Source organism: Diprion similis, chromosome 8, assembly GCF_021155765.1.
Source record: "Diprion similis isolate iyDipSimi1 chromosome 8, iyDipSimi1.1, whole genome shotgun sequence".
NCBI classification, from domain to species: Eukaryota; Metazoa; Arthropoda; class Insecta; order Hymenoptera; family Diprionidae; genus Diprion; species Diprion similis.
Genome location: NC_060112.1, coordinates 20259675 through 20287012, shown reverse-complemented (window position 1 = coordinate 20287012; position 27338 = coordinate 20259675). Strand labels below are relative to the sequence as shown.

Sequence of the window (27338 nt, the reverse complement as noted above, 5' to 3'; positions counted from 1 at the left end):
TACAACAAACACTAACATCTTAGGAGGTAAGAGCGAAGAAAGAATTGTTTTTATTGAATCACCCTGATATCAAAAAATTACGGAATCGATAAGCCGGGCAGCTTTATACTAGTAGAAGAATTGAAAGACGTCGAGTTCGGTCCATCCATCTCGTTATGCTATTCGTGAAAGATTTCGCCGCGATCTCTCTGGTCGGTCATGGACCTCGTGAAGTTCCAGCTCCTCTTCGTATTTCGATGCCTCTTCTCTCCTCCTCTTCCTTCTTCATCTTCTTTTTCTTCTTTTTCTTCCCTTCAGACCATTTAACCATTCCAATTCTCGGCCTTCGCCTCAACGTTGATGATCCATCATCGTTCAATTAATCTCGGCAATTTGGCATAATTGCAGCTGCGGCAAGTAATCCGACGAATTGCAATGGCATGCGGAATTAGAAGGAAGGAGACTGTTACCTCTCGTCTGTTGACTGTTGTTAAAGTCTCCGCTTAAAGTGCCTATCCAACTTGCGCCATTCGCGAGTAGGTGGCGCTCGGTGAATGGAATTAGACCAGACGACGAGCCAGACAAATTCCAGCACTTGTTCTTGGGGCTAATTAAACCCCAGACAACGCTGGTAGATTCTCTCTTATCAGACGCAGCGATCAAACCCTTAAAGATTATTTAACTTTATTCGAACACCGAGGAATACCTGCATATAAATATATATCTATAAGAACGGGGGTTCGATCATTGTGTGGTTGGAAAGAGGGAGGAAGGAACAACGTTTAACGGAGTTCATTGAAGACTTGATTACAGCTTATCGAAGGGGAGGAAATATATTTACTCGGAATTATTGAAAAAATTATTAACGAATGATTGACGATCTGATCAATTCACACAACATGACTAATTTTCAAGAATGTTTCTCCTAACATCCAAATATGTAGAGTCGATGTATCGAGATTGTAATTCCGGGTTCGAAGAGTTACATGTATATATATACATACCTACACGTAAATAACGTTGGAAATTTACCGCGAGCAAAATTTCTGGCAGTTCTATGAATGTGATGTTATAGTATGAGGTACCTAATAGCTCTACGAACGTTCAAAGATCTCGATTCTATATGTTGGTCTATACCAAGCCTTTCTCTCGAAAGCGTGTAGGTTGCATACTTACATCGATAACAACGCGTTCGACGATTTTCGTGTGTTAAAAACCAGTTTAATAAATTGGCTCGAGGTTTTGCGGCGCACCCTGCAGCCTTCCTTATATCTATTATTCATTATATATGCATATATGTATATATATATATATGTATATATATGTATATCTATATTCTACTAGCGATAGAAATTAATTCATTTAGCTGGACGGTGTTAACGAACTGTTACGCGAATGGTAGGTATAAATTGAAGCTTACTTATGTAATGCGATCGTCGTTTGCATCGATATTTATCATTGCCATCATTATTGCAATGATAAAAAGCTGCGAATGTAGAAGAACGGTTCACTGCATCGACAAATTAAGTGTATAAATATTATAAGTATACTTCCGTGTTTCTGTAGTTTGCAAATCAAATCCTTCATTTAGCCTCTTCTCATCCTCGTTTCTATACTCGCTATTTCAATATCGTTTGAAGACCCGTTTTAAGTAAACTGTTAGGCGTTATTCCATCCTGTAATCGTCGTCGTCTTTATGGATTTTATCACACGTTTATAACGCGTGGCACAAGATCAACGAATCGTTGACTCGTTTTTATCACACGGATATAAAGTGTATAGTATTCCTCTTTGCATTTCGATATTTACGAGTATATAACGCTAGTATATTCGATAGACGGTGGTGATAACAGGTATAATTTTGTGTAACCTATGCTGTATTACAGTATCCGGATAGTCGAGTTCCCTTATCGAATTCAAAGAATGACGAGAAAAAAATAAAATAACAAACAATGTTATATTACTTACAGAGAGAATCTCCGACAATTTTTATTACATTTATACAATACAACTGGACAGTCTTTATATTCAGAATTATCGACAAATTTAGAAAACTGCAAGGCTTAGGTATAATTGATCGATAATAAATTAGATATACAGGGTGGTCCGTTTTAACTACCCCAAACGAATATCTCGAAAACTAGCAATTTTTGTTTTATTCGTTGCTTATTCGAATAACTATTCAATCTCGCTATCAGTTGCTCATATCCAAAATACGTGTTCCCTGTTAAAAATCCAAAGTTACTTGCAAGATCTCGTAAGTTGTAAAATCCACAAGTCGACACGTATCGCCATTATTTCCCCTCCTTCAAGTTTTGTATTAAACTTTTTCTTCTTGTATCTCTTTTAGTTTTCGAGATTTTCACCTGGGGCAATTAAAATTGGCCACCCTGTATATGCTGCAGACGATTTACGCGCAGTGCCATGCAGATGATTCTGCTGCTGAATGAGTAATTGTTTTTTTTTGTTTTTTTTTTTATCTTTTGTTCTCTTTACCGCGTAGGGGAAAAATCGACATGGGAAAGTTATTCTCTCGTTTCTATTTCATTTGATATTTATTCAAGGTGTCTAGTTGCACTGGGAACTCTGGGTATTACGCATATTTACACCGCTTCTTCATCCCGCGGTGTTCATCCGTGTACCTACCTACTCATCCATCCACATCCTCGTCTCGTGTTCCATGGCATTCCCATATTACATATATAATATACGTCAATTCTTACACACGTATGGAGGGTGCTTGTGACGCGTTGTAACTGGTCACCCGGTTCGCCTGGATGTCTTTGGTTTTTTGTTTGTTTAATTTTTTTTTTTTTTTTTTTCTTTTTTGAAGGAGTTTGGTTTATCTGCTTTTTTTTATGTCAAATTTTTTTTACTTTGTTATCGAAGAAGAATGAAAAAAAATTAAACGATAAATATACCTACACGTCACCTGAATTTAAGTGTATTTCGGTGCAGGTGAAACCTGATTTTAATTAACAATATAATTTACTCAAATATTGTTTAGTAATATTGTCTAATATATAAATATGCGTATATTTGCATATATAAATGAATTTGCACAAGCTTAATTGCATCCGTTATAAATATATACACGAAGATTCATCTCGTAATTAAATTTCGGTCAGCTCTTTACAGTGTTTATATACAAATGAAATAAATTAATGAATTAATGAATGAATGAATGAATGAATAAAACGAAGAAGGGAAAGAAGCAAAGACGAAAGACGCTTCTTACTGGGATATAATGACTCAATGTTATTTATTTTCATTCACAATTTATTCATTCGATTTTTTTCTCCACCGGTTGATACACGACGACGGTGCTTGAGCCTCTTGAGGTTTATGTAGCTGCGTGGAATCTTTAGTCGCCATACGTTTTACGACTCTGGCGATGGTGATATATTTTCACATACAGTATGCTCTGCTCTCCATCGCTGAATCACGATCAAGTTTATCACCCTCCAGCACCTTTCGCTGCATATCTATATATACTATCAACTTTTATTATGCAGCCGCATATTTTACAATTCGCATCACACTGTATAGTATTATCTATAATATACCGGGTATTTCAAGTGAAATCGACGAGTCATTTCCCTCGGGTCATCAGGTCAGTGCATAACTTTTTTTTTGCATTGACTTCACTTAAAAAAAAAAAAAAAAAAAAAAAAAAAAAAAAAAAAAAAAAAGCCTAATTTTTTTCAAGAATTTTCTCGCTACCCCTTCAGCTGGCGCGACGATCATTTTTGTGTAAAAAAAGGGATAACAGAAAAAACACCATTTTTTAAATTCTGCAATTTTTTCCACACATTCTGGGTCGTAAATAAGTAAAATCTATTGTGATTAGAAAGTGAGATGCAGCTGCTTCACATTTTTTTTATAATTTTTTTTTTTTTTTTTTCAAGTTTCTGAAATAATAAAAGAAAACAAAAAGTACGATCAAAATCCGTTAATCTTTTTTGTTTTTGTATCGAGAGGATTCAATTCAACTTCATTAACTTCAGCTGCATTTGTCAATTTCTTATTTCCTCACTCTTTCGTTCCGACATTGTTTTCACCGTACTGTACACTTGATATATATCCCTAATACATGACCTTTCGTGCTCTCCGCACAGGTTGACCGTATAATTAGCGATTCCCCAGCGGCTACACGGAAATGAAACCTTGGTCCAGATTCCGCAGCATCGAACGCTGTCTCTCCTTCTCTCTTTCTCTGTTCATCGTCTTGGCTCTTCAACGGCGTTCCAATTGCGGTATATATACCCCCCCCCCCCCCCCCCCTCTTTAGGATTTTCCATTAAGGATGGACGAATTGGTCGCAGTTTTGGTATAAAAAGTGAAAAAAACTGATCGAAATAATTAAAGTCCGGCGTTCTTCATTAGAATCAAATCTTTTCTAGCTCGTCATCGTGGAGATCTCGAGATGTCGTCTGAATTTTTTTTTTTTTATTTCCCCACTTTACAAAACATATCACTTTACATTGGATAAAAATTGATGCGTATGAGCATCATACAATGGATATTCGTCAAAAATTACACGTTGCATCTTATAAATATACCGTAACGTAAGATTTGTCGGGTGTTTTTTAAACAATTTCTGGGGATCCGGTAAGCAACAAACAAACAAGCAAAAAAAAAAAAAAAAAAATTACCATAATCATAACAATCTAATCAAAAACAGCGGATTTTAATAATTTTTGTTATAATCTATATAATAATCTGCAGGCTGTCATTTATCATCTGAAATTGCAAGACTCACAATATTCTCACAGTTAAAATTGTAACGTTTTTATAAATTACGCAACGAATATTGAACCGCGTTACAAGATCGCAAAGTGGAACGATTCGTGCTATGCAGATTACCAGTTAAATTTACTCTATGCTGTAGAGTAGATTTATGTTGTGAGAAAAAAAAAAAATCTACTATGTATAATTGTATAATTGTATTAGAAACGTTGAAGTAGAGAAAATTGGAAAAAAAAAAATTTGATTAATGTATACACGGAGAGGAATCGCTACCGACTGACAAGTCGAGAGAGCTGTACACTGAGGTTTAATTTTTTTTTTCTTCTCAACAAGATTCGCTCTGTAGGTTATGTCAAACAGCATGGCAGCTATTGTACTGCATTGTTAAAAAAGCGAGAAAGTGTGAAACAGCCGAGCTAATCGCTTGTCTTCTGTTGTCTGCGAAATGTTCCTTAAAAAAAAAAAAAAGAGAAGAAAAAACAACACATTAGTTTCGGTAAATTATTTTATAATCTCGTTTCTACGCTGATGAGAAAAGGTAAATAAATTTACAAGTAAAAACTGGTAAAATTACATTCAAATACAACCTTCAAAGTATTGAATTAGTCAATTTCATCATTTATTTACCAGAATAAAATTCTAACAACTTTCATAAAGATACGAGATCAAAGTATGTAGTTGAAAAACGCACTTCGAACACCTCACTTTGAGAATATCTCTTTTTCATTTCGACTATATGCGAATATGTGCAATAAAAATATGCACTTGTAAGGTAATATATTCAAATCTCAAATTTCGAATGGATCATATTCCCGCGTTTTTTTTGCCTCTTACTTCTCGTTCGCAGGGTAACTCCGATGGTATTGCGGTCTGCGGAAATGATCATACCGACCGGAATCATGCTTCGGCGTGCGTGTACGTGATTGCGTGACGTCAGACCTGTCGCCACTCCCACCTATTCGGCCACATATATGAATTTATGTGATTGCGGTAGTTTTTCTAAGCGATTTGGTGTAATAAGGCCCTTATCAGGATTGCGTTATCCTATTTATTTATTTAATTTTTTTTACTCTTCTTAAGTCAAAGCCAAGTCAAAGCAATCATTCGTATCTCAGTTTATTTTGAAAAATGTTTGTGAAGTTCGATCGATGATGTTAATTATAATTGAAAACTTTAACTCGATTCTGTGCTTCGTTATTTTCTGTTATTTCAAGTCTAGCGGGCGTTTAGACTGTATTTTTCTGTAGTTTATTTTTTTTTTTTTTGTTATAAGCGTTCAGTTTTAAATTCATTCCCTCATCCAGAATTCTTCGATCGCAGTTTTAACTTCGCTCGCTCCTTTCAATACAGGTCAGGTCATGTTCTGGATGGGAAATTGTTGAGGGATTTTTTTTACATTTATTCTTTTTCTATTTCATAGATCGAAATATCATTTTTCAATACTATAATATTTTGTCGATTTTCGAATCGAATGAATGTCTCACGATTTGGCTAAATTCAAATCAATAAGTATAATGTAAAAGTGAAGCAGACGCGGCAGAGATGTTTTTCATTCGCAGATAACGAGTCGTAAATATTATCGAAAATTCTGTTCGATTCAAGTTCTCGCGCTGTTTTGGAATTCTGCCAATTCTCACGGATCGTTACAATTTGAAATTACAACGACATCCGCAGTGCAGGTTTTTATTCCACACAGACTAAAGTTCGACTGATTGTTCATGCGGCAGTCAGTAATACAAAAGTGTGCAATGTCAAACTGATCATCGGATCAGGCCATTTGAAAACAATCGGAATTCATTTCAGAATATAAGAATAGCGATAATTTTTGCAAAATATGCCCTCGTTGTTTAATTTTACATTTTAAAATTCGGTAACAGAATTGATTCTTAGGGAAAAATGTTGACAACAAATTAGCAACAAATTGTTGAATCTGTCTAATATCAACTTACCGATGTTACATTGTTTAGACGGTGTCACGATTATTGTTTACGTTACGTTTGACTGAAACTATTAGAAAGTTGATGATATTTTACTGTTGGATTATCCTTTAGAATCGGTCACAGTCGATCAAATTTCTATTAACAAAACACTGCATCGATTTCGCTATCAAAAAGTGAGATCCTTTTATCGTGTTCAACTATTATATATTCAAGATCGTGAGATCGATTATACATAATATAAGGTTTTGAATCACGTTGAAACCGTTATTCGAAATTATTCTTATTCGACGGATTATTGTTATTTTTATAGTATTTAGTTCACAGAATTATGACTGAATCGATGTAATATTTTTTCGTCAGAAACTGTGAAAGAAATGGGATCCAAATATTGTTAATTAGTTTTTTTGCAATTGTGTATCATAATTTACGTTGACGTTATGTTTTTTTTTTTTTTATCTCAATATTTAGCTTCTTCTCAATCGCATCTCGGGTTATGCAGCTTTCGGGTTTCCGCATATATTTAACCGTGCATTATGAAAACAAAAATAGCGCTCCGTTCTTTCACGAGCTACTTGTACACATGTGTACATAACGAACTAAAACGACGCTTGTGAAACGTGAAGAAGGGGTCATTGTCCAACTTCTCTTCGTCGTCGCCGTCAAATATCGTCAGACTAATTTTTCACGCTGTGCAAAGTGAACGTATGACGTATTTATTGGATAAATACTGTACGAAACGACGCAAGATTATAACGATCGTTTTTTTTTTGTTTCTTTTTTTCTTCTTTTTATTAATGCAAAAAAAAAAATTTTACCTCACAAATTACAACGGAAATAAACTGTCTAACGTAATTTATTGTCGTACACGTATTATGTATATAGGTACATATAACGGATTCGTTTTCATCCATTATTTTTCTTTTTTTTTTTTTTTTCTTTTTTTCGGCCTGTGTCCGAAGTCATGTGTACCAATTCACGTTTCTTTGACATATTATTATATTACACAGCCTATGTATATATAATATACGTGACGTGTAATAATTATTACACGCGCAGGGATTTACAGCGTGTGTGCCGCTATAATAATTTAATCAGACATCAGACACGTGCGCAAAATACGTGACTACTTACGTCGATTCGTAACGTCGAGAAATTTTTCACTTGTGATAAAATTTACTCATGAACTGCATGAAAACATTTAGGATAGAGTTTTTCTTCTGTGTTTAATAGAAAACGCTGACGTGTAAAAATACTTTTGTTGTTTGGGTCATGCTTTGTACCGGGACTTTTGTAAAATGTTTTTTTTTTTTTTTTTTTTTTTTTTTGTTTTGAAATAATGCTGTATAAACGATACATCAGCTTTTTTCTAATATTATTTGCTTGGATAAAACATACGGATCGGATAGAACCGAGCAGTAAATGACACAAAAAAGAAAATATACGAAGATCGATTGAATCAAAATTTGGTCTCGTGCGGAAATTTAGTGATGATTTTTTATAACAAAGGTGTCGTAAATAGTGAGTTTTGTTCTTTGCATATTTGGTATGAAATTCATCGTCTATATAATCCAGTAAATTATTTTTTCTCAAGGCATTTATTCTTCAAATGCATGGATTTATATTTGCAAAAAATTATGCGTTTCTACGTAGACCAATGTTAATTAATTAATCCAAGTTCGATTCTATAGGTATTATGTGACAATGAATTATGTAACATATTTCCTATAGAACCGAACTAGCATTTTATTTCGTGCCGAAAATAAGCTAGCCGGAAGTCCAATGATCATTTTGACGTCACCATTAATTTCATTCCAACATTAAAAATAACCACGTGATCTCCTAATTTATCCCTCGTGATTCAAGTATGTAGGTACATAGTTGAAAAGAGAAAAAGGTCAAGTTATCAAAGCTCGATTAGATTACATATAGATTTATCCCTTTTCTGCTATTAAATACGTGATGATGTCACCGACTTAAAGCTACCAATGCTAATGAGACAAGTCCCCCGAAAAATTGTTTCATCCGTTAACCGGTCGTTGTTGCTCGCTGATTATCCCTACGCGTTGGTATCTTCTACGTGAATATTGCATCATTGCGAGTCGTATTTTGTTAAATGAAACCCAGTGTTGTTCGAGTGATCAAATAAAATGCATATCGATAAGGAACAATAAGCTTTCATGCACCTACATACATGCTTGTTTGACTCGTAACTGCGTAGGCATGTTTATAAACTCTGTGTGTATGTGTGTGGGTACGTGTGTGTGCACGCGTATATTTATTATCGTGAACAAGATTGAAGAGAAGACAGCGAGAGAACGAGCCTTATGCTCTCCATGCTCCTAATTAGGCTCTCTGTAACGCATCAAAGCCTCGAGATGGATACGGATGTTCATCGCGCTCGGCTGCTCCCCGGAAGAGCACCGGAAGTTGTGGCTAAGAGTAGCGCGTGTCCGTCTCGAATTTTCTGCCATTACGTCGGAGGATCTTTATCTTATACTTACTTACTGTATATGCGAAATTTATGATAAAAAGGGAATTACGAAAATACGTCATTTGCCGATAAACTTTTGAGATGAATACGTGAAAAAAAAAAAGAAAAAAAGGAAAAAATAAAAATGACAACAATATTTTAGCCACGGTTATTCGTTTTGGTTTTTTTCACCTTGTTTCGAATCGAAGTGAACTGTTGTTATGGGCTCCTATAAGACCTGTAATAATCGTTGACTTGAAATACTGCATAGTCGATCGGGTTCTTTCAGAGTCGGGTATGGAATTTTGATTAAACAAGTAGTACGACGTGGATGATCGTCAGCTCTATTAACTGTAAACTATATATTTTTCTATCAAGATTCACGGAGATGTGGTCAGTGGACTGATGCAGGTTGTGGTTTTTTTTTCACGAACGTGCTCAACCACCTAAGTTCTTCCTCTTCTTCTTCTTCTTCTTCATTTTCTTCATCGTCATCTTCTTCTTCCTTCTCCTCCTCCTTCTCCTCCTCCACCTTTTCCACTGCCATTTTTTACTTCTCTTCCGTTTTCTCCTCGCGATGACGGTACAACTTCACAGCTGTGGCTAACTATACAGCTACTGCAGCTATATGTTGGTTCTTATCGAAAGAAACTCTACTACGTTTCTTGCATTATTATACCATTTAGAATTCTTGCATCGGTGGATATAAGAAACAATCCCGAAGCTATCGCCTGAGTTTCTCCGTAGATGAAAGAAAAAGAAAAAAACAAAAAACCTCTGAAAACGCGTCAGTATTGCGTCGTCGAGCAGTTTTCCCTGTCGGGACGATTTCGTTCTTCAACTTCCTTGCGAGAGGCGCGGTGATTACGCCGGAATATCGAGATGGTTACGAAACCGGAAGTGACCGGCCAACACAGTTACACGCGACCAATTACGCAGCTTCTTCTATCGATCATCGCCATCTTCGACAGTCGTGGTTCCTTTTATAACCCTCATTATATTATAATGCAGTTTAATCGAGCGGAATTAAAAGAGTCGTCACCGGCAGCGTTTGGCAAAATGTGACTTCGCTAGTCTTTCACTATCCTATATATATATGTATATATATATATATATATATATATGTATATATATATATAGTTATAGATATACATTAGACAGCCTGAGGCTGCGTTTTGTCTTCCAGCGAGTCATCCGCAGGTGATTCTTCCGACATTCCAACGAACGAATCGCAATATTAAGCGTGCAGTGTTCGGACTTTGTTGAGGAATTGTTATCAGGCACGAGTGCCAAGGTGAGCTGATCTTCGGAAAATTTTCGACCAGTCTTGAATAAATCTCGCTTGTTACGATCACCCAGTGATATTTACTTCCAGTTAACTTGGCGCGATTTCATTTATCTACTAGATGAATTCTTGTCCTTGAAAGATGCGCTCGAGGTGAACGACTGCGGAATCAGCAGCGTCGTCGTCGTCGTCGTCGTCATCCGACGATTCATCTCTGTGAAAATCCTTTTTACCGTACGGTTCCGCATGCAAAAAGAATAATGAATCCTCGATTTTTTACACCGAATCTAAACCACGAGATTATTCTCTTTCATCGCATCGTTCTATTCTCGTCAAACAACACTGGATATAGACAGATACCTTATAGACGGATATAGATTTCTTTGTGGCAGGGATCGTCGTTCGACATCATTGCACTCGTGCTTCTTCGTGTAAAACCTACAGAGATTTTTCCAAATTCAATAGAGAGTCAGTCGAGTGTTCCCCGTAACCTCGTTTTAGAAACGGTGCTTGTATCTACCTCGTAAGGTCAGAACCAGGACCGAATTGAGTTTCTTCGCATGCACCCAGTGCTTGGGATGGGTAATCTATACGTGGAGACGCGCGTGTCCGGCCCCTTGATTTAATCGCGATGTAATCGGGGTTCCAGGAAAGGGGCTGTATTTTTGGTACAAGGTACTTTCGTCGTCGAAACGGCAGGTACCGTTGTCGAGTCCATCGTCGTGTTTCTATATTGGAACGCATCGCGCGTGCGTGCCTGCGTGCGTGCGTGCATCCATCGCGTTGTTTGTTTTTGAATTTCGATACCCTCGATATAACCGATAGCCGCCGATCAGCGATCTTCCGATTCAACGATCGTTCTCGACCCGAACGGCCCCGCCTATTGTTCTCTACAATCTCGGTTAACTCAAGGCGTGGACTCGGTTCCACTCGTACCTCCATAGATCAATTCGCTATGGTGCAACCTCCGCTATTGCCGCCTGCGACTTTAATTTCCCGTTTAACGGACTGGAGGCACTTTACTGCACATCAGTTTGCAGTTCGTGATCAAGTTTTCAATTCATTGTCCTAATTTTTTCAAAGACCGCTGGGATTTCTTCAGTTTCATCTGATCCTCAGACTCTGTATGTAAGTAAATTCGGAAACTTGTAAAAGTCAGTGGAAAAGATTCGGGAAAGGTTGGATATTACCCTGAAAAAATATTGAATTTTAAAGAAAACTTTTAAAGTACTTTAGAAAGCATCATCTTGGTAAGATGAATCACGTGATTTTTAAACTCGCTTTGCAATGCGGAAAAGTGAACAGCCGTAGGTTAACAAGTCGGTAAAGTAGGCATCTACTTGCAATAGTCCTTCGCTTCGGTTAACGGACAATGTGTCAGATGCGTTAAGAGTAGGTACCCACCATGCGTTTTACAGCCAGGAAGATAGAGCGCCAGGTCGTGATGCTGCAGGTGTCGAGGTGTAGTCGAGTATCGCGATCTCGTCTTTTTACTCACCTCTTTCCATTCCTCACGCCGTGGTTCTTCTTCGCAGTTTACCCGAGCTGCAGCAGCCCTTTGGCGAGTCGATTCGCACGTACACTTGGGTATCCCACCTGGGAATGCTTAGCTTCTTGGTGCTCAGTGACCGAAACTCGACTCTCGCATGTTGCATTACTTGTATCTACTATGATTGGCTTACACCGTGGCAAAAAATACTTTGCAATTACTCCTACCGTTAAGTAACTAACTCGTGTTTTTCGTTCCACACTTTTCCACTCCGTTGTCTGCGAAGCTCACTGATTGCGTGACTATCTTTTCTTTTCTTTTTCTTTCTCTAATGCACGGTTTAAAGTGCAATGGTGCATTCATCAATGTTGTAATGACCATTCTTGAACGGAATACTTTTACGGGAAGACAAATCCTGTTCGAGGACGCTTCGTGAAGTACAAGAATGCTGCGGTTCATTGGAAGGATGACGGGTTAACTAATCAACCCGTATCACCACCACCACCATCACCAGTATTTCCATAGATTTATGGGTAAAGGATTTCGCGAAACCGTTGAACTTGTTACGACAAGCGATTGTTGAGAATATGCATTGGCTATCTTTTACAGCACTGCATAGTGTTTAAGTATAACGACCGTAGAGCAAATCGGGTATATATATAATAGCTGTGGAGTGAACGCGGATGGAGAGAAGACTAATAATCTCTATTCTTAGTACCGGGAAGAACTCGATTTCGACTTGTAATTCCTGAATTCGAGAAATCGTCACTCTCGATAAATAAAGATGGAATCAAAAAACGAGCCAAAGCCCGAATCGCTTCTCTCTTCACCGTTGTTTAAGATTTCGTCTGAGATCCTCGATTTATGGTGAACTCCGCAATATCGATGGTGATGTTCGACGAGTTCCTATACCTACAAACGGATCTTGCACCCTTTGCACCGCACGCACGCACCTGACCAGTCTACCTATGTGTTTTGCGTTATTAACATTTTCAGCCGTCAGTCGTGCGTCGCTTTTCCCGTTTTTGCTGTCCGCATCCTTTTATACGTACTAATTGCCAGCTCAGAATTCCTGCTGGTCGCTTATACACACTCTTTTTACTCGAAAGGCGCGTGGCGTGGCGTATTACCGTAATTTTTACACAGTTTTGCAATCGCGAAAGAGGAAGCTCTACTTATTCTGCGTATGAACTGCAAGCTTATATTAACCTAACGCGATCAATTTCACCAACAATTTCGTCCTTACACATGAATAAATGATTTTTAGAAAATTTTCACGGTCCAGTTTCAATATAGACCAATTGCCACGGCTCTTACTAATTTTCAAATCTCGTTAAAATTGTACGACCATAAACGCGCATCGTCTCCTCGAAAGTGATGAAAACACGTGTTCTACCGTCCTATTCAACGGGTGATCTAGGCCACTTTCTGTTCTCAAAAGTAAGACTTTATACTCGTATACTCGGCCAGAAAATGTGTGTCTCTAAGCTAGCTATGTAGGGAAGCGATTGTGTCTAGCCGCGAGATCATCGCTTCCGGAAATGACCGCTCAGGCTAGATGACTTTGATACGATTACAGTTAGTTGGCACGAACTGAGGCAGTGCAGGTAGGCGGTGTTGAAATATTTAAACTAGATAAACCGCGTTCTCGAAATGTCTGATTTCTTACTTAATTCTCTCTTTTTCAACGCTCTCGTTACGCTTCTTGCATTTAATTCTACATACATACCTGTATATATGAGTACGGAAATAGCTATGAAATCGGGGGGCGTGTAATTAGCCAGCAAACCGCGTCGCTCCGTGTCTAGCCTTTCCAAATTACTGCGGCAAAGCGGGCTCTTCTTAAATATCGTGCTACTGCCTCATTCTTTCACTTATGTTAGCTATACATACACGTAACTCGAACGAATTTTCTTCCCTCACAATTGTCTTCGTTTTATACCTACGACAGTCCGGAAAAACCGGGAAAACCGAGAATTGTTGGGGATTTTGCCTGTCGGGAAAAGTCAGGGAATTATGATGGACCACATGGGAAAACGTAATTTTATATATATTTTTTTCAAACTTCAACTATCCTTGGTGATTGTGTTTTTTAATTTCTACTTATTTGTGTGAAACGATACTGTGTGCTTCTGAATGAAAATTTATTTATCGAAGATGCACAATTTCTGGAGCATTTGGTCATAAAAACCGCGCAAAATAAAATTACATAAATTTTATGGAAAAAGATGAGAGAATTTTTAATTTTTGTTTTTAGGGTTTTGTTTGAGCAAAATTGTCGCTAGCCTGCAACACGCCAATCATTACCCGTTTTTGTAATTCTCTATGAAATTCGATGTACCTCGAGTATCTATGTCGAGTTTACCGAAGCGACGGGGACAATTGTTCGCGGGTTTTCTACAGTTTCATCTCTTCCAATTACACTTATTTCAAATTCGCCAATTCTTCAGGAAAGAACAATTTTCCGGGTCGGCCTGATCGACGATATCGTTATAGCATACTGCGGATTCAGAATGAAGCATTGATCGGATGACAAGCGAGCTGCGCAGCGTGCTGCAGAATCTCTATCTGGAGCACGAGAGCGTCGGGCTAGAAGGAGAAGGAGGGGGAGGAGAGGGAGAGGTCCTAGTTTTTGCGTCCTTGTAAAATTTTGGCACGGTGTATCCCGCACCCTTTTCTTGTTTGCATTGTATCGTGTACGTCAGCGGAGAAACAGAGACGAAGAGAGAAAGAGAGAGCGAGAGAGAGAGAGAGAGATGCGTGATTGTAGCACGGAAAAATAAATCGCGATCGTTCCTCCAATCACGTTTCCATGTTTCTGTACCAGTTTCAATAAAATTGTGTGATAAAAAATTTTAGAATAAAGTCTAACACGAGTATATCACAAAAATCACACTTTCGATATCGTGTATCCATTAACAAATAAATATGTAATCACATCACGTGATGCGTAATAACGGCAATCGACGCACTTAGTAACATAAGATTAGAATCATTTGTGTCGATTATCCTTATTTTCAAATTTGGAAGAAAAAATTTTACTTCTCTGTGATTGCAACGGGTTTGAAAAATTGATGAAAAACGAGACGAACAATGATTATTGTAGACATGGCGGTATATGATCGTTATTTATTTCGCCCCTTCCGGATGTCGTCGCATCGACAACTCTATTGTTTTAAATTTCACCCCAGTTTCCTTTCAAGGCTGTCCGTTCATCCGTTTCTTCCTGCTGGGCCGCGAGTCGGTTAAACGAGCGACAAATTGGCGGCGGTTCCGCATATTCATGGTATATAGTTGATATATATATGTATACATATAGTCAATTATCGGCAATAAACTCGCGGTGACACTCGAGACTTATATACTAAAATGGCAACTCTATGTGTACAAGAAGAAACTCAGGCGAGAGGAAATTTACGACGATTGCAATCTGCGTATTTTATACCTATTAAATGGCGAAAAAAAGAAACTCTGATTGTACGTCGCTAATTTTAGTTAAATCGATGCATATATGTATACAGTCATGCGGTAATTGTTGTATACCTATATATGGAACGATGGAAAGTATTACACACGTGGAGGTATACTTAAGGGATGTGTTCCCACTCCCGATGGATAATGCCGGCTGTATGTTCGCGCTTTTACAATGTAAGAACATTAATTTCCCGTGCAATCAGTTTCCATTAACGGCACGTTGTCACGAATGCCTCGATCACCGCCCCACCGACGGCAGTGACGGCACATTCGTCGACGTTGTATTTACAATCTCATCGATTCATCTCGCCCTCCTTTTCATTTTCATCCCCAATTCCATCCTCTCTTGGCAAATATTCGCGAATAGCGAATATCGCTGTGTTCATTCGCGAATTTATAGTACGTTTAATCAAAATCAAAGCTGTAAACCTAATTCGTTTATGGTAGGTTTGTAACTGCACAAGGCATGACCGACGTTTCCTTCGACTGTGGGATTTGTGACCCGTTTTATACCGTGGAAAATTAACCGACGTTTCGAAATTTTAATCAGACGGCGAGCGAGCGAAAGTGTGCAAAATAGTATTTTATCGAAGAAACTGTAGAGAAAGTTTATTTCATTTACGTTGGGTATCGTTGTCTTTGTTGTTATTATTGTTGTTGTCATTGCATTGGACAGCAATGATATATATTATATATTCGACGCGCAGTGATAGAGACGAAAGAAAGTGATTTCTGAACGATCTAGATCAAAAGAAAGAAAGAAAGGAAAACGCAAAACTGGAGATCAGGAAATTGGACTCTATGTAATATGGTAACAGAAGTTGCGAATCTTCATACACAGTATCTGTAGGCCTACAGCGTTATATACTTATACCTATATACGATCTGCTTATAGTGCATTTTTATATTTTCTTCTTTTTATGCCACCCTTTTGTGTACTGAATACAGTATTATTGATTTTGGCTCTCTTCAACTAAACCGCGCCGGCAATTTAATGCTGACGTTGCATTATACCTGTAAAGGTTACACGATCATGAGATACATCTTATCGAACGAAGATTAATCAACGTCCTATATTCAAAATCACTCCTCCGATACACTGGATTTCATTGATTTTTAACTCAAATAAATACGGAATACTTTTCTTATTCCATTTAGTACGGCTACATTTTAGTATACTAATAAGCAGGCAATTAAGTTTTCCAGACTTCAATATACCTCACTTTTGTAATACACTATGTGTTTTAACCTAAGAATTTCACAATAATTTCCTAACAAACAATCAATGTGCAAAAAACAATATTGTATGTTTTTTTTTTTAGTAAAAAATCGGTTTTGAAAATAGTCTTCATTAAATTGAAGTAAAATTTCATATACTGAGGTTTTTGAGGTCGCTGATTACAAATCAAAATTCAATATCGCGGATCCAATATGTCGGACAACAGGCTCAAAATTTCTTAATTTGTTTTAAGGAAACAAAATATTTCACCTTAATCTACATGAAATTTGTAATCTAAAGTATTCTTGATGTTTTTTTTTTTTATCAATCATCTGATTTCTTTGAAAAAAGTCAGATATATGTTCGACAATACAGGTCGACAGACATACCGTCAGACCCTGAAGCCAGACTATACTTTCCCAAAGTTTTTTGACGCGCTGAATCCGAATTTAATATTAAATATACCTGCAATAGTGAATATACGTCGTGCAGACTGTGTTTAGTATTTGTATGAATTTAAACAAATATGGCCGCCATGTTTGATCCGCCATTTTAAATTTTTCAGTCCTGACTGCGGAATAGTAATCACCGATCTCTAAAACCTATAGTTCACCGATGATTTTTATGTTTTAGCAAATGAAAAATATGTTTCTAAGAGGGTTAAATGGCAGTGCGAAACGTGGCGAATTGTAGTCGTAGGATTCAATGAATCCATTTCGACCAATCAATTTTTAATTGGTTCAATTGAACATCCTTACACTGCACACTTGCCTTTGACCCATACGATTCTATATTTATAATCTAAAACTCAACTCCGTGCGTTTCTTGCTAAACGATACGAAACGAAAGTATTTTCCTTAATAAATAAATAGAGATCGTCTGTTTACATCCGTTGACTTACACCTGGGTGCCAGGGACACGCGCCGCGATTTCCTGTTTAGTCCTGGAAGCACTGCAGTCGTCCTAGCTGACGCAGTGCCGTGCCAAAGTACTTTGTTCATGATTCTAAGCCGAGAAACTGTATAACGTCGAAAGGTCTAGACTCCGTTTGTAAATAAAGCTACAGCAGCCTGTACCATTAGAGAAAACTGTGCAGAGGCTTTCAACGCGTACAATTGAACCAAAGGCTTATACAACCCTTTTCAAAACTTCGCTGGACACTGTGCCTTATAAATCCTTGCGAAACTGAATCCAATTTCAAGTACGGTTTTGTGTTTTTTTTTTTTTTTTTTGTATATTAGTCGATTTTCATAGATAGGGTGGTAATGAATAAGTTTTAATTGGTCTCGATATAATGCTAAAAATACTTCGTATCCTTATCGCCATGTTTTTTTTTTATCTTACTCCATTCCATCGGTTCTCTCCTGATCCATATTGTTATCTTATTCCATTCATTTCTCCTCTGTGCCGAATTTCAATCCTATTCCATCGTTCCTGTCCTGTTCTACATTCCTAAATTATTCCACCATTCCTCTCCTCTTCCATGCCCTCCATGCCGTATTCCACCATTCCATTTGTGTTCCATATTCCTACATTATTCCATCATTCCTTTTGTATTCCACATTCCTACCCTATTCCATAATCCATTGTGCCTTTCCTGTTTCACCGTTCCAACCAGCCAGCGCGAACATGAACTGCACTAGTATATAGATAATAATTTGATTTTTACTCCGAGTTTAAAACACCCGCAATTAAAGACTTTGAGACAAACTTTGAGTCGTCCTGTAGTGTACAGGCAACGTTTTCTGCATGTGGCTTGTCACAGAAGAGCAGCACGTGCCCTGCTGATGCTGCATGCAACGGCGCTCTCCCCTAGCTATAGGTCGAGGTAGGTATACTTAAGCTGCAGCTCTGCGGGCGTTCAACATGAGTCACGGTAAAGCGGCAAACTGACAATTGGATTGTTGTTCAATTCCGTGTGTCTGTAAGCACATATGGTCGAAAATTTGGCGATATTGGCAAAGTACCAAAGCCGTAGCAACGACTGTACCTCGCTCTACCAGGTGTGATGCGTTCTCTATTTTTTTTTTTTTTTTTTTTTTTTTCTTTATATTTTGCCGTTTTACTTCAGTTTCAAGGAAAAGAAATCCACGATTAACCTCCTGCTCTCCCAATTACATTATAACTAGTCATGAAGTTGAATATTGGGAAGTTACGCAGAGTTTACTGCACATACTTGAGCCGATTTATCATCTCTTACGATGCGATTTTTATTTTTAATATAGTTTTTTCACGCTTTCTCAGGTAACAGTCTGCGCCACCCGCTTTTCAGATTGACAGCATTTCGTGCGCGTTGCTCTAGTACGATGCATTATATCGTTCTCTAGTTTTTACCGGTCAATAGACAATGTCTAGGGTATTCTTGTGGTTCGTGCTTCTGTTAAATATGGAGATCTCGGTTTGTGGATTATATACGCCGGACGGAGTCAACCCGTACCGACCTCTTCGAGTTTTTATTCCACGATCGAAACAACGCCAAGTTCACTTTGCATCTATCTTAAAATATATTGTTATACCTTCGCGAGTTTCCTTCAACTCCTGATATTTCATTCAACGAATTTCAAATTATCGGAATTCCAATTGCCGACGTGTTTAACAAACATTTGAAATATCATACGTGAAGTTTACTGCTACGAATAAGTAATTTTGAAAAAATTAATCTGATTTACACTTGGCTCTGGTAAAATTTTTTTTAGTTTTACGTAAAACAAGGTTTTCTTTTTTCTCCCGAACCAACGTAATTCGATCCAATATAATGAAATTTTTTAAAAATAATCTAACCTACGATCATCGCTGAAATAAAGAAAAAAAAAAAAAAAAAAAAAAAATGACAATAGATATCTTATTAAACGTTCATTTCTCAGTAGTTGTTGTTGAGACAGAAAAAGTTCCCAAGAGGCAAGAGTATACCTATATCTATACCTATACCTAATATAAGATACATAATGAGTCATTGAAGATAATTGCATTAGCGCGCTGTGATCATATATTTCAATTAAAGTTTGAATTGTTTTTCTTTTCCTATTATTATATTTATCGACCGTTAGTTAGTCCCGTGCCAGCAATACCGAAAATGGGGTCGAACGCCAAGACGCTCTGCTCGATTTTTGTACAACAGAACGTCGCGTCGTCGGCTTCAATTAATCCTTATCGTTAATTAACCGACGGGACGTCCGATTTGGGGGAAGCCTCATGATTCCGGCTATGTAGGTATTGTACTCGTATGTGCAATTAGGTCTGTGCGATACACACTTCCTCGACTATGTGCATACGTGCCGTACATTGGAACACCGCACCCACACCTTTTAAATGTGTCATATTATGTTACACAGGATGTCACGTTGCGCGTTGAGCGTAGCGACTCGGCAAGTAACCATGATTCCTTTATAGTTTATAATTTAATATATAGTAACCCGCGGAGTAACCGTTACTCATTTCTATTCTCCTTATTTTATTATTCTCCTCAATTTTAAATATTTCATACGTTTCAAGTTCGAGTAAAGTTGATTAAGATTTTAAGAAATTTAGAAAATCGTGATATCGAGGGGAAATTTTTACTCGTATTTGCTCAATTCATCGACTCAATATCATTATTCTATAAAAATTGTATCGATATTTACCTACTTACTTTGAAATTGGTAATAATTATCACGAGCTTGAAGCAATAAATTGTTGAGGATTTTATTCGCATCAAGATTAACAGATAACTTGATTCACGTATGTATATATATATAATTCTATACTGCTAGTTTAAAACGGCGGTAAATCGTTGTAATTAGACCTTTGAACGTGCGAAGCTCAACCGACAAAGAGAGAAAGTTTTATCAGTATAATTCTTGGTTGCGAAATTCGTCGTGGACCTTGATAATTGGGATAGATCTTAAGACGAGACAACGAAACCTTTACTCTTCGGTGTTTGAAACCCCCGCCGCCAAAAGCAGCAGCAGCAGCAGGGCAAAATCCTACGGAAGTGCTAAAATACGCGATGCGTATAATTAGGGCACATGTGATGAGACTATGCGCGTAACGCGTGTATGTGCATGCGATATACATTGTGCAGTAAATTCCTGATGATGCTTGTGTACTCCTCGTGCATTTACCCTTCCATTTAATAAGCAGTCAGCCTGTTATTCAATTATTATCCACTCGCTTCGCACAATCTTCCATCATGCGACTTCGAACTTATCCTGTAGAAATCCTCGACTCATATCCTCCAAGGATATTTATAAAATTTACTCACTCAGTTACGGATTTCGACGAAAATTAATCCTCGTTTCGGAATGAAGTTCGAGAAAATCTTCGCATTTTTTTAACGTTTGAATTTTTGATTGCATGGCAAACTGTCGAGGCAATGACAAGACTAAGGGTCTCTTCTCTTCGCTTGCTGAACCCGCTGCCTAATATTAACTCGGTATTTTAGTACCTGGGAGCTGGCTATCCGTGTCTCAATATTTTCTGATTCTTGTTACCGTTCTTCAACTTCTACTCTGCACTTGTGGAAATTCTATACAGCCGTTATAATCGCGGTTTTTAATGCGGAAATTGAAATCTGCTATCTTGAAACGAGGCGTCAACGCCTGCGGTCGACAGAGATTAATTGTCTCGATTCTTTGTTTTATTTTATAATATCGCTTAACCTTCAACTTCATGGAATTATTTTTTTTTAAGGTTATTCATTTCGTTGTTGTAATAAACAATTTATCGTCTTCTTTGTTTGTGATATAAACCCAAGGAATCGACGTTACAGTCGTTGAAGAAAGTGTTTATTTTTACACCAAATGTAATTCCATATCAATTAGATCATAATCAATTCCATAGAGAATTAGATCGTTGATATACTTGAAAAAAAAAAGAGAGAACGTAAAGAGAAACAAGAAAATTTGTTACATCCGTTTTAATCTGAACAAAAAAAAAATCTGTCTAGCCTGTTTACGTCAAAAAACGTTAATATTACGGAAACAAACTATAATGTATAACAAAAATTTAACTAAACTACATACGGTGTTATTCCAAGTAACGTTTGTCGAAATTTTGACTTCCAAATAATCGCCGTAAAGTGTCAATTTCGTGTTTTCTGCTTCTTCGTCGATACGCAAACTAAACGAATCTTGAGCATGGTGTCACGGAATAATTGTTACTAGTTTACCATCAAAATTACCACCGATTTGCGGCAGGATTTTACACTTTCTTATACTCGCAACTTAATCTACAGGAGATTCAGAACATCCCGAGAAAATGGGCGGCGGCATTTTCGTTTGAAATCTCGAAGAAAAACTGAGGTAATTTCTTCATCCCAGACGAAATACTAGGTTCGTGTATCTTTCAATGCGCATAATAAATATTTTGCTGCTGGTATTTAATTTTCACGATATAAATCTAGAAAGATCTAACCTGTACGAGTATGACGATTTTTTTTTTTTTTTTTTTTTCAAGTCTTTCAATTACTTGGTACTTTTTTTTATACCATGTTAAATGACCAATTCGCGTTTATTTTGCAAAAAAGAAAGAAAATTCCCACGAAATCACATGATATTAAACAATGTCGGGGTTTATTGTCGTTTGAGGAAATAAACCGATTTTTCGCATATCAACGAAAATTCCACAACGTCGTTTCTTTCCTTTTTCCAATAAAAAGAAAATCTCCAACGAATGTCCAATTCAGGATATTTTAAGCGTAATTGATACTCGTACCCGTTATTGTTTACTCCCTATAGAATTACAAGACAAGATTGTGTGTGTGTGTAAGAAAGAGAAAGAGAGAGAGAGAACGTTTCGTTAGAATAGTTAAAGGAATGTGTTATTATTATTATTTTTTTTTATGCTCCCATCATGGAGCGTATTACTTTGTAAATTCTGTATAACATGTTTAATGTACGTGTTCACTATATGCTCGTCAAACAGCGGAGCGAAAAGGGAAAAGTGGGTTTTTAATAAGGGCCGATACAGAGGATATATGTGAATACTTATTAGCTTCCCGTGTAATAAGCTGGGTAGGAGGTTGTTATGTATATTTTGCATGCGGCAAAGTTGTACTTTACACGTTTAACGGTATACCAAACCTCGAACACGAACCAAGAAATATATGTTACATCCATCGTCTCGAGGAGATTCTTTTCCTCATGCAGTATGGAAGAAAACATGAGCAGCGTAATTCATGAGAACATGTTTCGCTTGTAATGCTATTTTGTGCTTATTTATTTATTTACTTTTATTTACTTTTATTTACTTTTTTTCTTTTTTTTTATCGAAAATCTCAACAGACCGTTGAGTTCAGTTGCTGGTAAAATAAGCAGTTGATACAGTTATTATTTTCTGTATAACTTACGTGCAATGAATAATTCAATAATTTCAAATATATATTAAATGAAGTTTTGTTTAACACACAATGAATGAATATCGATCTATTGAAATATAACTACATTCTCGTCAATTAGTTATATGTCAAATGAATATTTTAATACAGCGAGACTTGATGAGAAAATAAAATTATTTCTTCTCTTTTCCTTAAACTGACAGCTCCCCCCCCCCCCCCCTCGCCCCCGCGTCTTGTGAAATTTGATAATGAATTATTAGATTCCAATTAATCCTAATTATATATTAAAATTTGTCCAAAGAATGGAAAAAAAAAATTTAAAGAAAAGAAAAAAAAAAAAAAAGGATACCGTCACCAATTATTCTATTCGCGTAAAACGAACGAATTCACGCCAACATTTGATTCTCGAATTTACCGCCGATATTGAAAAGTCGTAACCCTTGAACCGTATCGAGTAAATCTCGGCTTTTATTTTTTATATACTTTTGAGCCGTGTCTGCAGCGGCGCGAAAAATTCTCGAAGATGACCCTCCTCCACGGTCAGCTAAGCTCTTCGCATCGTTTACCTCCGCGTATTGATTGAGGTGAATGGACGACGGAGACGTGGTCGTTGTCGTCGTCGTCGCAGTTTCGTCTCTTCCTAGTCCTCGGCGTCGGCGTCGGCGTCGGCGTCGGCGTCGGCGTCACGGGGGTGGAAGCACGCCGAAGACAGACCCGGCTGGAGCCGAGAGAGACGAACGATCGGGAGAGAGGGAGAGAGAGGGAGCGAGGAGAGAGGGGAGGGAAAAGCGAGATGGTATATACCGAGTTTATACCCGGTGGTTTCCAGTCTGCTGCGAGCTCTACAGACGAATCGTCGGGAGAGTTTTGTTGTGCGGCGCTGAAAACCCGGCATCATATTTAACCACAGCTTAAAAACCAAAGTATAAAGATTTAATTGTTGTTGTTGTTGTTGATTTTTTTTTTTTCCCCTCCGTTGATATATTTCATATAAAATATAGACACGCGCGAGTAAAGTTAAAGAATAATCGATTACCAAGTTGTTGATTAATTCATTTTTCTCGTATAATTGCACATTTTTTCTCACTAGTCTTTTTCTTTATACTCTTGTTCTTGTTAATTTCTCTCTTTTTTTTTGTTTTAATTTTAATTTAAAAAAGTGCCAGAAGAACGGAGTGAATCTGAAAAATTGTTAATTCAATTAAATTTGATCTAGATTTTTATCTGTATTTTATTTTTCTTTTCTCTGATCGTATCTGCATATAAAGTCGGATATTTTACAACCGCGTTCCCGCAGCAGAGAGAAGACTTGCTCTGGTACCTACTTCCGGTTTGTGATTGAAAAAAATCACTCCAACGTCGTACCGAAATCTTCTTTTCGGGTCTTGTTTTTCAACGATTTGAAGAAAAAAAGTTCTACGATTCAAATACCGAACGAATAACAACCATCATGGCCACTTATGCCGCCTATCGACACATCGAACTGGACAACGTTGGCTATGGAAAGAAGAGGTAAAAGAATTGATAAATGTGTAAGAAAGATAGAAATAAAACATGCAAGTACACGTATTGTATAATCAGCTGATCATTCACGAGCCGTGAATTAAAAAAGTTTTCTCGATTCGAAGGGAAACGATCTTCTTTCTGATTATAAATCACCAGATCTGTTCTATTGCGTATATGCAATTAACAAAGTGGCGAAACAAGCTGCTATGTGTGTATAAAATCTCACTGCATAACAATCCTATTGTAGCAAACTTCCTTAACTACTTGCGAAATACTTTGCAAAGTATATGCACAGCGTAATGCAGGTACCTACGTGTGACTAAAGGGTGTCTAGTATTCATGAAAATTATGGAATCAGGGAAATCTCAGGGAATTTCATGTCGTATCTGAAATATAATAATTTTCATTATAGATTCATAAAAATTTAGCCATTTAATGGGGGAAAAAAATGTTTCTCTCAACTTTCAGGCAATGGTCATCAACCAAACCGTGATTTCTTAAAAACTGTACGTGCTAACGAATTCTTACAAATTCACCCCACAATGAGCTGTGCTCTAGTCAAATATAAAATATTCTTGTTTGTATGACCATTGTACTTTTCATTTATTGTTTACATGAGAACAAACTGGATAAATAATGATTCTTGTCTTGGAAACCTGGAATCCTCAGCGAATTACGTTTTCACAAATAACTGGACACTCTGGTTTAGTCGTTATCATATAATAATATATATATATACACACCCTCGAGCTGCTTTTCACACGATCATCCCGCCGTAATTATAAATCGCGGTGTTATTACGAGCTTTTATTTTTAATATAATAATAATAATCTTATTTTTCTTTCCATTAAATCACCAAGCTTTTTTGATATTGCATAAGGTTTAGTCTTATCGCATATTTACGGAATAACCTTGACTTTCTCGAGGATTAAAATATGCGCGCGGATACAAAACGCTGCAAAATCCCAGAGAATTTTCCTTCGCGAAAACCGCACTGCTTCCGCTTGCGGTTGTACGATTTTACATAAAACACGCGCTACGTCGGTGCGGTTTTTTTTTTATCAATTTTTCCGCGCTTACATAATTTATTTTTCTCCTCCCTTGCGGATGTGGATTTTGATAATTTTTTCAATATACTGCAAAAAATACGGATGAATTTATTTTTGTCTCACCTTGAATGAGAATCGCAATGTGGACATCGTGCGAGAAATTTCGACTCGTTTACTACGGTCAGAAAATAAAATGGTCCGCCTGAAATACGTTCCAGAATCGATGGTTTCCGGGTATCTGCAATAAACGGACTTGGGAAATGGCCCTTGATTGCGTGCTGCAGTATCGGCCGGCTTGAGGAAGGTGATTCCCCGCGTCTAGACTCCGGAGTATACGTAGTCTAGACTCTAGACTGTTTGTTCTTACCGCCTTCATAACTATGCAAACCGTCAAGCGTGTGCAGTACGGCAAAGACTCGGAAAGTCTCTCTTTCAACTCTCGAGATTCCGCAATTTAACAAATTGCAGGAGATATGCTTTTACCGATTATTATTTCGTGGTGATCGGATTTCCGTCTTTCAAACGCGTGCGAATTCAATCAATCCAATATTCTCAGTGAGACGAGAAAATAATAAAATTGTATTATCAAATGACAATTATTGACGCTCTCGTCTTGGCCGTTGAACTTTGTTAGATGGATTTTAAACTTCTTTTGTTATTCTTGCTAAAAAAAATTACTGCAGCGTTTCGCGATGCAGTCGATGCTGCTGTTGCACAGCTTAGAAAGCGTGACTGGCTTCAGCGGATGTATTAAGTGTAGCCTCTTGCTTCAGCTGTTCATTCGCTAGCCATGCAATACTCGGGAAGATGTCTGCAGATTTAAATCTTTCGCCTTGTTTTTTCCCGGAAACTTTATCACGGTAATCAATTGTTATTTTATGGTGATAATTTTTCGTCATTCCATCGTGAAAATTAACTCCCAAGATATTCAATCGGCCCATTTTCTTCATCATTTTACCGGCTTGAAATTTATGATCATTGGAGAGAATCTGAGAGTTGAAATGTCAGAATGATTTTCATTGTCGATTACAAAAATTATGATTCGTTAATAGATACGATCATTTTAGTGAAAAGAGAGATTAAAGGAGTCTGAAACTTCCTTGAAATCACTGAATACTTCATATATTTTCTCTATATATATATATATATATATCGAATTTGTAACCGATATTTCTCCCCTTGAAACTCCAGCAATAATTATGCGACAAAAAATCACTTCCGGGAACAGCAGTTAATTTTTATTAATCGATCCGATCCTCCGGTTCAGCCCGTTTCTTACTCCGCGTTCCATCTCGATGGACGCGGCTTTAACTACAAACACATGCAATAGATATTCGAGTGGATGGATAGGAGTATTGATAAATAGATATTACATGTTTATACCACTGCGTGTTTTCCTAATGTCGAACGGTTCGTTTCCTCCCTTCGCCCCCGGCATTAACCGACTATTGCATCCCACTTGCGACTTGCCTTTACTCCTCTTACTTGGGAACACATCGCAGAACAATGCGAGCCTTGTGAAGATTCGAAGTCACGTAAATGGCGCATAAAGCTCGCGTTGTCTCTGAGGTACAAGTGTTCCTCGAGCTTTTATCATCAACTAGAGTGTATGTAGAGAGGCGAGGGTGCAGTTTCGCGTTTACTGTATTTCTCGTTATATGCACGATGCTCTGCAATCCCGTGTTTGTTTGCGAAATACGACCTTCGTGCAGGAGAGGAAGAATCGGCATGAAATTTGACCAGCGTTTACTTCTTTTTTATATTTACATTTTTCTTGTTTTTTCGTCTGCAAAGGTATCGTGAAATCCGAGTACATTACACTTTAAAAAAATGGGACTGATTTAAAACGTGAATAAGATTCGAA

The 27338-nt window shown here is 37.4% G+C and overlaps 1 protein-coding gene across 5 annotated transcripts in view; it reads left to right on the top strand.

Moving 5' to 3' along the window:
• The window catches only part of LOC124408578 (microtubule-associated protein Jupiter-like), a 55414-nt gene that overhangs the window by 15756 nt on the left and 12320 nt on the right, over positions 1 to 27338 (top strand). For 2 of the 5 annotated variants that reach the window (XM_046885609.1, XM_046885605.1), the window contains exons 1-2: positions 23733 to 23841; positions 24187 to 24430. The exons of 2 other annotated variants lie outside the window; for them this stretch is intronic. In XM_046885609.1, coding sequence (XP_046741565.1) covers positions 24369 to 24430 — 62 coding nt within the window. In that variant the 5' untranslated portion in view covers positions 23733 to 23841; positions 24187 to 24368. Of the gene's footprint in view, positions 1 to 23732; positions 23842 to 24186; positions 24431 to 27338 lie in introns of those variants that run through there. One more of the 5 variants, XM_046885606.1, reaches the window with a different exon arrangement.